We start from the raw sequence: 15,140 nt of genomic DNA on the forward strand, positions 1-15,140 counted from the left end.
ATGTGTTTCTTACAGGAGTTGCTAAAACAAAGAGCCCAATAATGAGACTAACAATTATTTTACCGCCTCCACAGCACCAGGGGATGTTTCCAAGCTACCTGTAGGGCTCATACGACATACTTCTCTGCTTAAGTTAAGAACACATTGCCATAGTGTCTGGAATACTGCTGACAGCGACAAATACACCTTTCACTTGCCAAGACAGGACATTTATGACGCAGGAATGTCAGTGTCTATTTTGAGATGTGGTCAAATCGTTATCCATACCACCGAGGTGCTTTCAAAAAGAAGCAGGGGCGATGGGTACAGTGGCGTTCGCTCGTCACACCGAAGACCCGGGTTCGATTCCCCAAATGGATGCAATGTGTGAAACCTATTTCTGGTGTCCCCCGCCTTGATATTGCTGGAATACCGCTAGAAGCGGAGTGAAACTAAACTCACTCACTCTAAAAGAGATAAGTATTCATAGTCGTGGGGTGATGAGTGTTCCAGAAAGTCAGAGTCACTTTTACTTTCATATATCAAAATTGACATTACTCAGTGATATTTCAGATCTGACCCCTACACAGTGCAATACGTTTATTTATAACAGAAACAAAATACTCTTTTTGTTATTTGGGGGTTCGAACCTGTCTGTAAATAATCGAGTCTGGACCACACAATCAGGTGATCAACATCATGAGCATCAATCAATGCACGATGACGTGTCAATCATTTCAGCCTACACTCACTCACGTCTTGTTTCTACAGACCTCCAGCTGTGTAAATGTACAACAAATGCGAACATGAAAGACGATTTATTAAACATGAAGCCTGAAGCGAACACATTAGCAATACAAGAGAACGCAGAAAAACGTGGATATACACGAGCCAATACAGAGATAACACAACACGTTGTCAGATATGACCACTGCGCATCCATTCTGACATAGTGGGCGTATCAAACTGAAACTGATTGGACGGCTGGTGGATCTGAAAAAGAGACAGTTTTGTGAGCGGGGATATTTGAAATATATCTGTTTCGAATCAGATTGAATAATTAATGTTTCAGGTACAAGTTAAAGTGATTATTCACTCCTGTGCACACCACAGATATCGTTAAATGAAGTAACACTAAGCGCAAATGTATAGGATATAAACTGGATTGGGTGGTCAGACTCTCTGACTTTGCTGTCACATATCACTGTAGCCCAACTGTGTAAATAGATGCTCATGCTATTGATCACATGACTGTCTGTTCCACTGTCTGATTATTTAGATACCGTGGCGTTATTACTGAAATCACTCAAAAATGTATATCCCTGCCACAACTACGACCTGGGATCGTGTCATTCACAATTAACTCTATAGCCAATAAGTCCGGGGCCAATTTCAATAAATAGTACTCAGTATTCAGTACACCAACAGTGTAGAGAATTATTACTAGCTTGTCTAGGGGAAAATCATCCCAAGTGCTGAAGGATAAGAGGAGAATTGCAAGATAAACGCAAAGAATATTGACTGTGAATTATATTTAATGATGCCACTCGGTACTACTCAGCTCGATGTCGAAAGATCACAGAGGACACCCACAGGGAAACGAGTATTTGGTAAATACATTACGGTGAATTCTGACTTATGTAGCTCTTTCGCATTCTACAGTTTCCTATTATGGTTCTGTATCTATACTAAGATCTCGATCAGTCTGCTAGTAATGGAGAAGTATTTATATACGTCACCTTTGCTTGCTTGGCTATCCATTATCTTTCTTTGAAAATGTTTCTCGATAAACGAAAGTGTTGTTTTATCGTTTTCAAATGTAATCCTGTTTTGATTGAATAATTGCCTGCTAAAAGAATGTGAAAATTGGACTTGGTCAAATAGTTATCAAAATGGCTTAAAAGAGTTCACTAAACGCCGCAAACCTAAAAAACCTAAACTATGACACTGGTAACAACCACATAATCATCTTTTCTTCAAAATTTATTCTAGGCTATCGTTGAAATATGGTTGTATCTTCCGCGTGCAGTCATTTCCCTAAATCTTCTTTAATATTAACCGTTTTTCTAACCTGTTATATTAAACGCGACTGAGTACTTCAAGTACAGTGGTCAGTAAACACTGAGGCTGTATGTCGACACTTATGTTAAATATGAGAAATTACCCTTCACCTTCACCCGTCTCTTGGAACTGCTAAAAATTCATACTCAGCATGTTAACCTATCGTGTTAAATAGCCAGCGTTCTACACATTCGCGAAGGTGATTAACCTAATACGATAATACCACTGACGCTAATTAGTTAATGAATGCGTCAGGGAGTTAATTAGCACGAATACGTAACTTGAAGTAGAAACGAAATGGTTGTACATTTTTAGAGTTTGAGGATTGAGATTTTAACTCGAACGGTAGATTTGAACAGCATTTCCGTTATATAACGGCGCGTCAATAGGCCAAAGGTGTTGAAAAAAAAATTGACCAAAGGAACATGACTGGGTTGGAGTAATGATTTGAATACGGATCAGCAGTTCCTTGCATTGAACACGAATCAGCAGTTCCTTGCATTGAACACGGATCAGCAGTTCCTTGCATTGAACACGGATCAGCAGTTCCTTGCATTGAACACGGATCAGCAGTTCCTTGCATTGAACACGGATCAGCAGTTCCTTGCATTGAACACGGATCAGCAGTTCCTTGCATTGAACACGGATCAGCAGTTCCTTGCACTGATAAGAAGCGCAAATTCTTCAGATCCAGTATTTGACTCATCGTGATCTTCTGTTTGTGTGATACGAACTAGGCTCAGCTTTACATACACGCTACTTTAGCGCTGTTAGAAAAAGAAGTAAAATTCCGTTCAAGATTCAAAGAGATAAATGTAAACAAAATCTTAAGTGAAGAAAAAACCCAGAACATATCGCTGGATGTCCTACCATGAACGGTATGTTGAGAATGTTAAGATAGTTTGTAGGTTCTTTTCGTCTCACATCTTTATGGCTTGCTATCCTAAATGAAGACTCACTTCTGATAGCAGCTCAAAGACAGCATGATGATTTCTTGCTGAGTCTGCATGTAACCAAGCATGGAATTCATGCCGGTTTTATATATTTTGTTCAAACGAATATATCGGGGGGGGGGGGGGGGGGGGGGGATCGCTGGTGTGAAAATTGGTACTTGCGAACTTCTTAAAAGCAGAAACACGGCAAAACCATGTTAATCACCTGTGCAACATGTTTTCATACAAGCAACTGGATTTAAACGAAAATACTTATCAAACGTGGCGTTAATTTAACTGATCTGACGTAAGAAGACATATGTAGATTAAGAGTGCTGCGAAAGCCTAGACAGTCGGCTGGCACCGTTCCAGTGAAATTGTCTGAATTACTATATCTTAGTCATGGGTGAAATTAATTTCATGTATATACTCAATAGAAATGCTAAGGACCATGTTGGTTTTCATCATTAAAGATTTTAATAATTCATATTATGATCCACATACTATTTAGATATTGAATGTTGGGTGAACCTTAACTATTTGGTTCAGTATAGATGTTCCCACTGTTTCCGACCAAAAAGACTTACGAACTAAAGGGTTTCTCTGTAAGAGTTCCAGACAAATCAGTTCCAGACTAAAGGGCCCCGAACTAATAGGCTCCAGACTAAAGGGTTTCAAACTAAAATGTTCTACATTAACAGCGGGGGAAAATTCAGGTACAACTGACAGTTTGCCTAACTACGAGGACGTAAACAATTCCAGACAGAAGGTTTTCGTACTAGAAGTATCCAGAACTAAGGATTCCAGATTAAAGGGCTCCACACTAAAGGGTTTGAGACTAAAGGATCCCAGACTAAAGTGTTTCGAAGCACAAGGCTCCAAACAATATCGGGTTACAAACTCGAGACTGCAGGATTATATGCTGAAGAGCTCCAGATTAACAAGGCTTCAGACTAAAGGGTTCCGCAATAACCAAGTTTCCCTATAAGTAGCTTATGAATTAAGGAAGGAGAGATACCACCAAGTCAAATTGGTAACTTCTAATAGTCTTGCCCCAATATTTGGAAAACAGAAGTTTACCCATTAACTTACGCATACTCATCCCTAAAGATATCCTACTGACCTACGAATCTGAAGCATGACATGCAGTCATATCAAGGTGTCCATACCTACAAAAATAATTATTGAATTAGGCTGGTTACATAAAAAAGAATACAACCAGAAAAAGCTATTTCTTTAGACTAGACCTGAAACTATATGAAGAAATAATTTGAAAATGAGTCACACAGCGTGTATGCCAACAACAATGAAAATAATCGAACTGTTTCCTTAAACTGAAACAGCAGTGTGAGGATACATCTCCTACTAATATTAGACGGAGAATACTATGCCACTGCACCAAGTCAGAGACACACACGTCGAAATTCATGCTAATGACCGAACAGCAAGGTATCGCTATCACGCTACTCCTGGTAACGTTAATTACAAAACACCCAGCACATAACTAGACACCCACATTAAATATATCTGACATGGCAAGAAAACTAGTTTATGGCATAGCGCCAAAGCCATCTACTTGGCACCAAGAACGTCAATGACGTCATAATATTATTCTACCATCCTGCTAAGCGGCACCGTTACGCTGGCAACGAGAACACGTGCCAATTACGGCTTGGGAAAATTGATGGCGTAAAATATATTAGATTCAGCGGTTTTTTCTAAGGATACACGTGAACATATACCATTGCAAGGAACATACAGCGAAAACGCATCACGCTAGTCAGATGATGAGATGATAATTTAACGCTGTTTAACGCCTTTGACGTTACCTGAATGAGAAGATAGTTTATTCTGACCCGAGGTAAGCACTCTCGTGCCTCGAATGCAAATACTTTGACCTAAGAAGTATGATGCGTGAAATAAGCCTGTTCACATTTACCAAGACGCAACATTTCCCGCGGAGCATTAATTCGACCGAAAACGTCATTTTAATCTACAAATCCAGTGAAGGCTGAGGCAAACAGTTACCTTTAAACAAATCTGTAAATATGGTAATTTTCCCCGTCAAAGACCATCATGTTTATGTCTACCGCTTTACAGGAAATAGAGTGTGTTTTAGTTTTAAGCCGCTTTTAGCAATATTACAGCAATATCGGGGCAAGGGATACCAGAAAATGGGCTTCACACATTGTACCCATGTGGGGAATCGAACCCGGGTCTCGACTTGACCTGCGAACACTTTAGCCATTAGGCTACCCGCACCACCCCTTAAAGGAAGGGAAATGTATTTTTAAAGAGTTATAAATATGAAAGACAGTTTACTGATTCAAGTTCTAATTGTCTTTTTGTGTTCTGTCATCGTATTCTGATGTCCGCATTGAACTAAACTATCAAGCATCGAACTTTCAGATCTATAAACAAATATCTAAACAAACAAACAATTGTCTTATAACCGCTGGATCGATGTCACAAGTAAAACAAAGGAAATGGTCCTGCCAGAAGCGTGAAAGAAAGAAAGTTCGCAGTTTGGTTATGTTGTTACTCTGATGGTGTTATTAATGTAAGGCTGGAACTTATAAATACATGTATTATAATTATAGATCCTCAATTCCAGAGAAGAACCAGTCTCTGCTACAAAGCAAATCAGGCGTAAAAAGAACAGACTGGAAATTATATGAACAAATCACTAAGAATTACCGATGACACCGGGTGTTTGACTTCAAATCAATGGCGAAATCATAATTTCCAAATATAGAAAATTCGACCTTATCCATTATTAACTGATCTTCGTTATATTGTTGGAATATTACTTTTAAAACAAACGATATTTGATCTTACAAGAGTAAGTACTCTTGCAAACTGCTTTGCAAACGTCTATATATTATCAAACACATAATAGCCGACTATCAATACCAAATGTGATAGTGTTAAGGTTCTCAGTCTTTAAGCGAGTGAGTTAATTTAGTTTTACGCCGCGTACAGCAATATTTCAGCTGTATGTTGGCGGTCTGTAAATAATCGAGTCTAGACCAGACTATCCAGTGATCAACAGCATGAGAATCGTTCAACGCCAATAGGATACGATGGCATGTGTCAACAAGTCAACGAGTCTGACCACCCGATCCCGTTAGACGCCTCTTACGACAAGCACGAGTTAACGAAGATCAGTTCTAACCGTATCTTCACGGATTCTCTGCCTGTAAGGATACATGTAGTGCTTACCATAAGTAAAGCTCAAAGTGAACAGAGTTGATTACACGTCTTCACACGAGTCAAAATGAGTCTCCATGACACGTCCTGCGTTCCAGTGAGTCATCTGACTCATCTAATAGTCCAGTATAAAGTCTACATCTCAAGAAGAAACTACCGAAACATACATAGTGTTCGCCAATTATGTATTCACATAAACACATGTATACATAGTTCATGAGCACATAAATCCGTATTGCATAATCCGAGTTTTGTAATAGCATTCGTTGTTTGAGCATTATGTTAGGTGCATTTCAATCCATGTATATACGTCCTTTGACAGGCCTTTGAGCAGCAATAACAGAAACTTGACTGAGCCTTCACCTGCGTCACAGTGACCCACATGTCCATTCTCATCCATGACGAAACATTATCACCATGACTTGAATCTTACAAACAATAACCAAAACGAAATCCAAATGCCTTCCTTCCGTCACACGAATATGCTTTATGATCCCGTAAATGCCTTGAGCAAATTAGTCCGATTGCATAAAGCCAATAGTCGACTGTCCACTGATACTTCACAGCCTGTAGTCCAAGAGAGTAGAGAATTTCGACGAGTCACCTCCGAAATTTGCGTTCAAGGCCAGTTTGACATCCTTCCCCTTGTATTCGGCGATATTCAGATTGCCTTCCCAAATGGCTGGTTCGGTCTGGGCTAGATGGATCCATTGTCCCTCAACGGTAAGGGCCACGTCCATGGCTCCGGGGATTCGAACCTTGAAGTTTACATCGGTTACGTTGTCGTTGCCTATGTACAGGGGTTCAAAGAGATAGCACCCTTGTTTCCAGGAAGCATATTGTTTAGGGAAGGCACGGACAGGCTTGTTAGCGGAGCAGCAGCAAAGTAGATAGTTGTACACACCATACAGGGTCTTACTGTCTTCAGACGCCGGCAAGGCATAAATCTGGAACTTGTAAAAGCCAGGCTCTGGTATGCTGACAGTGAAAGATATGGTGTCGTCGTCGGTTTGATGAAAGATGCAATCTTTGTACTGGGTCTGAGTTGTAATATTGATAAGATTTGCAGTTACTTTGGTGGGCTGGCCAGCCTTGATCTTGATCACAACCTCATTGTCATCGAGCACAATTTCCGGGTTATTGTGGCTCAGCGTCGATAGGCAATATGGTTGGAACTTCGGCTGAGGACCCAGATACCCTTTCGGCAAATTTGGTCTCTGGACACCATTTATCTCCATCTTGAACTCCCTTTTCCTTCTGCCTGTCGTCTGCTCTCTTGTTTCACGTCTGCGCCTCACCTACACGTCTGCTCTCTCTTATTTCACGTCTGCCGTTCCAGTTCTCGTCTGCTTTCTAATTTTACGTCTGTGCCAAGCGAGTGCCACCACTGTTAGCTATCACGAGTGGGATGGCTTCTCTTCTATCTGGTCTATTTAAAAGTTAAGACAACCAATAGCAAGCAGCTGCGGGTTTTAAGACATATCAATCAGGTGTTCGGGTAGTTTAACTGACACTTATCTTCCCGACAAACACACTCGAGTAAACACTTCAACCACAATGACCAAACTTTCAAATGTTTATACAGACCTCACGGAGGTGCTCCCTCTACGATTTTGCACAGGAGTATTTATAGAGCAGCATGTGAATCAAGGCATAAAGTGTATGTGAGCGGGAATGTGTTCTATTTGTAGGTTCTTGAACGTGTGTTTTCTTTCAGTTTATAACACAGAAATCATGCGGAGGTTAGCGAATGTGTCATGAGTAAGAATGAAACTATTCGCGTTATGCATAATCATCAAACTTGAAACTATTGGTAATTTGTGAACTTAGGCCCAGTCTGTAACCATATTTGACTAACGCCTCAAATGTTCACATCTTCTAGAACAAATCTGATAAAGGAAGTCAGCATATTAGATCCGTATATTCGGGACATCAGCTACTGGTAAATGATCATCAACTTTGAATGCGTGATTGCAATATAGAAACTCAATGTAGTATCAGAACATGTTATCATGGCAACACTCACCTTAAACACATTTTCTTGATCTTTGGAATCCTGATCCTTTATCCCCGTTTGAACCATCGTTTTATATTAGTGAGACGTTTATTTGTATTCCAACAACTGTAACACATTTGTCGTGTTGTTGTCATTTATGCGTTCATTCATTTCAACCAGCGTTACGAATGATTACATCATAAACTGAAATCAATTCAGGTCCCCGGTCCGTATCGCCATACCTGATTTGTTTCACCAAGGTGGTCAGCTTCCACGACTTAGATGATCAGCAACATATGTCATAGTTTCGATTTCACTTTCTTCGTAAAGTACAAGTTCTAGTACTTTTTTGGTTGAGTCCCATCCGGGTTTCGAACCCGCACCCTCAGAGTCAGGCACCTAATCGCCAGCCCACTAGCCCACTCAGCCACCGCTACTTCCACAGTCTCGGATTGGACTCAACCAAACAAAATCACTAGAATTTGTACTTTACTAAGCAAGTGAAATCCCAAATATGACCTATGTTGCATTTGACCACTTTCTAAATGGTATTGTGTAATGTTAGATGATCAGCAACTGGTGACTCACAGGATTCGTGCTTCAAAACTGTTTACTGTTTACTACCTCATAGTAAGGTATCAGAATGTATCTTGGCGGACGTGGGACCGACATTTGTAAAATTTGTTGCATCTATAAATTTACACCGTGGTTCTGCGGTCTTCAAGTTAATTTTCTCGCCTTTGCATGTGTTTGTGACCGATGAACAAGAGTGACTTTCCGCCAACACCTGGTATAATCAGTTAATAATCATATACATAGGTTGATGGTACTGACGAAACTGTATAACAACTCTGTTCTTGGGGGATTGGGGATTGTATCGATGCTCATGTTGTTGATCACTGGATTGTCTGATCTATATAAGTTTCAGACCGCCGTCTAGATAATCGCTGAAATGAACATAGTTTACAGAAATGAAAAGCAGCTCTAGGTGAGACTTCCTGAAGCTGTGGCAATTAGGACTTGCCAGATTTTCTAGACTTACGTGGGCTTTCCTGGATATATTTGGTTCAGGATCTGTGTGACAGACTAACTGCCGTCATATAGCTGGAATATGGCGGCGTTAAACATCAAAAAGTCAAGAAAGTTCATTATTTTCTGACCAGACGTGCTACAGCCGAAATACTGTTCAAAGTGGCGTTCTTAGCTCACACAGCGTTCTCAGAAAAACTCCAATATCTAGCAATTTCAGAGGGCGTTTACCTTAAGTTATATCTAAATAACGCCACCAGCTTGACAACAGTCGATAGAATGCTACCTCATTCTACCATTTGGTGTTCAGTAGTACACGTGTAGAAGCAACCATGTTGAGCACTTTGAAGTGATTTCATGACTATAAAAACAAGCAGTCGATCTATTGGAGTTTCTACTTCTCTCGTATTTCTTCTATTTTCTTCAGTTACGCGCGTCATACTATGCTCATCAATTCGTAGCATATGGTTGACAGAAGGCGAGGGAGCAAATGGCAGGATAGACCTATGGATCAGTTACAAAGTATGTACACTAGTGCTAGCTTATATATTCGCAGATGATTGTAAAAAGAAATGGGCTTTTTTTGCTGACAATATATACAGTTTCCCATTGTATGTAGAGTGGCCATTAAATCTGGAAACATATAAACTGAAGGGCAAAGGAACGGACCTACTTGAAAAATGGATTTGAACATGCAACGTTATCTAACGTACATAACTTAAGGTTAAAAACACAGCAGATACTATTTGCAAATGCATAAAAACACTTTCAGTTTGTTATTTGTTTTAAGCTGCCGTCATACACGGGTGTTTCGTTTCTTTTGCTGAGCAGTTTAATTAGCGGTTTTAATCTTTGTCCAGGTTACACGAATCCAAAATTAATGTTTTTTCATAGAGTTCCATGGTAACGTAATATTTTCTATACGAATACCTAGGTCAGCAACACACATTACGTGTACATACGTGCACTTTATACCTTAGAGCTGCTATGAAGACCCAAATTTGGGTTAGCTTAACCAGTTACTCTTCCGACAGGAAACTTCACACAACTACCGGAGTCCGACACTGAATGTCACTTTCTTGAAGACATCATGCATACACATTAAACAAATGTCATCGCGTTATAAAATATATTATGTGATAATATAAAATGTGGTCACTTTTAATTACTGAAAAGATTTATATCTAAGACACATACTAAAAATCTCCACAGAGTCACCCAATCACACATGTCGCAAATCTCAATCAGACCAAGAACCTTACGAAACTGGGTTCAGGATCACTTGATTCTTATTTAGTGCAGTTGAACCTCCTCGTGTATATATCATTGGAACAGCCAAGCAGTCAGACATTTTGGTGTCTACCTGTAGGTGCTTTCCGTTATCCTTTCGGCGTATCTTTACATTTAGACACATGTAATCTAAAACCCTCGTAATTTCTGCCAGGATGTTTTTCCTGCCACTCAACGTGTGACATTATCAAACGGTCCTATTCTGTGCCGCTGTATATATATCAGAAAGTGCTATACAGGGTTTCATATCTTTCTGAGTCGTGTATGTGTCAGCAGACGATACTCGTCCGATAGAGGGCGCTGCGAGTGAGAAACTAGGCGGTAACGCGGTCGGCCATTTTCAGAAGGCGTTCGTTGTCCGTGGCGATAAAACGACATTAAAGTTAATTTTACAGTATATTTACGGGCATGTTGATATATTCAGTGAGACGTTTCAGATTTGTTATCTCGCAGCCCTTTTGAAATAGCATCTACTGCGGTGTTCAGATTACCACTTATATATTTTGATATGTTACAAGTTCACGGACTTGTTTTCATTTTCACTGTTGTTAAGGTTGTTGCACGTGTATGTAACAATGTGTGTATATGCGCACGCGCGTCTGCATACATGCGTGCGTGTGTGTCTGACTGATTGTCTTGGTTCGTTCTGACGCTACCATTAACCGGTCAGTATTCAGTATCCAGACCAAACCGTCTCTGGCTTAACCCCTGAATGCCATACATGAGGCAATACAATAACAAGTACCATAATTTACCGTCTATCACGTGGCAGGGAATCAAAAACTGACCTTCCACTTTCCGACCGTACACTGTATCCACAAGACAACGGTGAATGTCATATGGAGAGAGAGTCTTTGGAAAGAATAGTATACACAATTATTTTATTTTTATTTGCAGCTGTGCCCTACACACCAGAGGGATAGGGAAATCCAAATACAGAAAGGGGGAATGTTATATCATAACGAGTGTGCCAACTATGTCGCGTTGAGGACTGGGATTAGGATGGTATCTATCGACTGTGAAGTTCCTGTGAACCCAAATCCAACCTTTTGCAGCAGGCAGGTGTGGCCTTATGATTTAAAGCGTCCCCCGGTCATGTCGGAAACCTGATTTCGATCCAGCACAAACGTGTGAATTAAGGTAGTATCCACCCCGGTGACATTGCAAAGTGTGTCGTTATTTAATCATGTATATCATAGGTTAATTATTCATAATTCGAACTTCGATGAAAAGACACAATAGCTAGTAAGTCTGCTAAAGTGTTTACATTAATTCAAATAACTCGTTAATAGAATTGTTTAGTATCATATTCCTCAATAATTCCACAAATAATGGGGTAGGGGAGAGGGGGAGCTTAGTGGTTAAAGCGTTAGATCATCACACCAAAGACGCGGGTTCGATTCCCAACATGGGTGCAATGTGTTAAGCCCATTTCTGGTGTCCCCCGACGTGATGTTGCTGCAATGTTTCTAAAAGAGTAAAAGTGAAACTCACTCACTCACACTAACAATGTCAAAAGTTGTCAACTTCAGTACTGAGTCAGCTGACAAGCTAATACATGACTGATGTGTACACCAATCTGGATTATTCTAAGGACAGGTTGAGGTTCAAGCTGCTGTCAGCACTAATGTCGGAGCCATATCGTTTACAGCCTGAAACCACCATAGGAAACAAACAGTGCTGACAAGATCTCCCTGATCCTACGCACATTCAGCAGATTCCATGTCAGCATCCTAGCGGGATGAGTGAGTTAACATTGTTTAACACAGCATTAGCATGGCTTTAGCTATTTGTGGTACCATGAGATACTGGTTTGAACAGCGAGGGAGATAGGTGGTTATTCTTAGTGTTTCGGCAAAGGTCGTGAGGGTCAAGGTTAAGCACATCTAAACACGAATAACTGGCAATGATATGTCATTACACACGCCATCTGTTGCACATTACTTAACCCATGATGCAGCGGGTTCAAAAGGTTACAATCCATAAACTTAAGTACATTAGTAACAAGACCATCAGGATGATGTACACCTTTCCAGTGTCAGAGCAGGCTATGATGCATTCGTTAATTTGCTTCCTCAGACATAGAGGGAACACGTGTGTCTCTCGAAGACGTGCCAAATTGGTATACATTCACAGACAAAAATGATTTTGTGCCCATAATATTTAGCAGAAATAGCTGTTCATCACACTACAGCGTTTACACACAGGAAGAGGATGTACGCGTTGTGTGATTGAAGCACATCTTCAAAGACTGTATCGTTATGTTATGCTGAATAGAAATTGCATAAGATAGTTAACAGATGTTCCGAAGAAGAATTATGGATCCGTATAACACGCACATGTCTAAAAAGGCAGGGACACAGCATGAAAGGGGCCGTGGGGTAGCCTAGTGGTTAAAGCATTCGCTCATCATGCCCAACACCCGGGTTCGATTCCCTACATGGGTACAATGTGTGAAGCCCATTTCTGATACTCCCAGCCGTGAAATTGCTGGAATATTGCTGAAAGCGGCGTAAATTCAGCACATTCATTCATTACAGTGTGATGGTCATGTTTTGTGATCAAACATCAAACACAACCTTAATCCTAATCACTTTAAACATTATATCCACAATAGTTATAACACAGAGAGAAATATTATTTTCTAGCAGCCAAAGCAAACAACCTAACTTCTATGCCAAGTGGAGGTTGTACCGTGAACTAGCTAATGTGGATTTGTCGAATTTTGAAGCTCGGTGATCTCGTTTTAATGAGTACACCAATTTCTGATTACTTAGATTGATGTTCTGGAGAGTGTATATTAAACCTCTCTATGGTTTAGAGCAGAATGTGAGCGAACCTGAGTGAAAATGAGTGTCTATGTCAACGTTACATTAAAAAGACCGATCTGTGCCCACAATACTCCCTGTAAACGTATTATATATAGCGCACGTTTTATTTTCGCACTTTTGGCGCAAAATTTCTTTTGCCGCGAAAAATTGTACCCTGCGAATAAACCTTTCGTTCGTTAACTATACACATGCTTGCCTCTCAGTTGTTGCTATGACACATCAAGTTTGAGGACCGGAATCTATTGGAATGTTAAAATGGCGACTGATAGAATAAAAAAAAGAATCAAACTTACTAGTAACTGTCGCTGTAATGGATTTCCCATATCGTGCACCGAAAATAATTAATGAGCCCACTCCTATAGCCGAATTACGAATTATAGCGAAACCAGTAATGTGTGTTGAGACCGCCATTGAAATTGGTCACGTGTTCTATTTGACCACTCACAGAGAGAGATGGTTTGATTACAATGAAACAACTCGGAAAGAGATAATACGGCAGCATTTTATTTATTCATTAACTTTTTATAGAAGTTCATTAGTACTTGTAATGATAGTCAGTTAACACATCAGCACATTCTCAAAAACCCTGATGTTTGAAATCACAAATTCGCAATGCCATCATCAAATCGTCAGAATTCAGCACATAACACTGATGTGTTTTTCAGCGCTTTATATAGTATACCATCACAGTGTGTCACTTCCTAAGTTCTCAATACTCCCGTGGGTAACCGTATTACTGTATGTATCGGGCAGGCAGGGATTTCCTGTGACTTAGCAATCCATGCCGCATGTCAGGTTAAGCCACTCTGATTGTTTTTATTGCTATTAGTGACGGCGAAACAGACAGCTGGCAGTTCCGGCAATTAATGATTCAAGTCTTTGAATGTCATTTAGAAGTGAAAATACATAAGAATGAAGATTTTTATGGATATCAACTTCTTTATGAGAGAACACAACGTTTCGGAGTTAATGCTTACTCCTTCATCAGGTGATTGAGAAAGGGATACAGAGGTGTATTTATATGTACAGGTAAAACAATAACAAAGTAACAAGTGGAATGAGTTAACGAAAGCTAGTATAAACAAGCACTGATAGGAAGCCGATAGTTAAGATAACAATGATGGAAGCCAATGGTAATGCATTACAGTTGATTGGATATGTTTACATAACATGATTGGGGATAAGGGTGGAAGCCAATGGTGATACATTACGCATGATAGGATGATGTACATAACACACAATAGGGGGTGAGCATGTTTACATGAGGATTGGTGATGTACAAACACAAGTATGTACTCGGGTAGATAGGCTATACATGAATTACATCGATAGAATGTACACAGGTAGATGAGATTAATTTATCAATAAGTCCCAGGCACTTGGTAGGTACACTCCTTGGTCGCGGTTGATGGCTGGTTTCTGTCTCCGGATCTCGATGGCCTCTTGCAGTTTCCTTTGGCGCCAGTTGTTGTTGTTGGTAGATAGTATCCTAGTGTCCTCCCATCGAATTGAGTGTTCAGGGTTCTTGAGTATGTGTTCAGAGATGGCCGATTTCTGGTCGAGTTTCCTGACTGAGGTCTGATGTTCCTTCATTCTGGTGTTGATTGGTCTCAGCGTTTCTCCAATGTATAGGTCGCCACAGTTGCAAGGGATCTGGTAGATGCATCCTCTCGGGTTAGGGTGTTCACAGCTGGGTCCTTTACCGTTGGCTTTTAGGTAGGTCTTGATGGTCTTGCCACTGGAGAAGGTGACATCGATGCTGGCTTTGGTCTTGATGAGGCGTGATATTTGATGACTGATGGGGCCAAGGTA

At 40.3% G+C, this 15,140-nt stretch overlaps 1 protein-coding gene across 1 annotated transcript; it reads right to left on the reverse strand.

Moving 5' to 3' along the window:
- Positions 1–782: 782 nt before the first annotated feature.
- Positions 783–7,504, reverse strand: LOC137266070 (kyphoscoliosis peptidase-like). Its single transcript, XM_067801572.1, has 2 exons — positions 6,195–7,504; positions 783–972 (listed from the first exon to the last, which is right to left on the reverse strand). The coding sequence occupies exon 1, from the start codon at positions 7,418–7,420 to the stop codon at positions 6,743–6,745; it is 678 nt and encodes a 225-aa protein (XP_067657673.1). The 5' UTR covers positions 7,421–7,504; the 3' UTR covers positions 783–972; positions 6,195–6,742.
- Between the last annotated feature and the right edge of the window lie 7,636 nt (positions 7,505–15,140).

This window comes from Haliotis asinina, chromosome 15 (genome assembly GCF_037392515.1).
Source record: "Haliotis asinina isolate JCU_RB_2024 chromosome 15, JCU_Hal_asi_v2, whole genome shotgun sequence".
Taxonomy (NCBI): domain Eukaryota; kingdom Metazoa; phylum Mollusca; class Gastropoda; order Lepetellida; family Haliotidae; genus Haliotis; species Haliotis asinina.

Coding starts and splice junctions, on each gene's coding strand:
- LOC137266070 (XM_067801572.1), bottom strand. CDS start 7,420: ATGGAGATAAATGGTGTCCAGAGACCAAATTTGCCGAAAGGGTATCTG.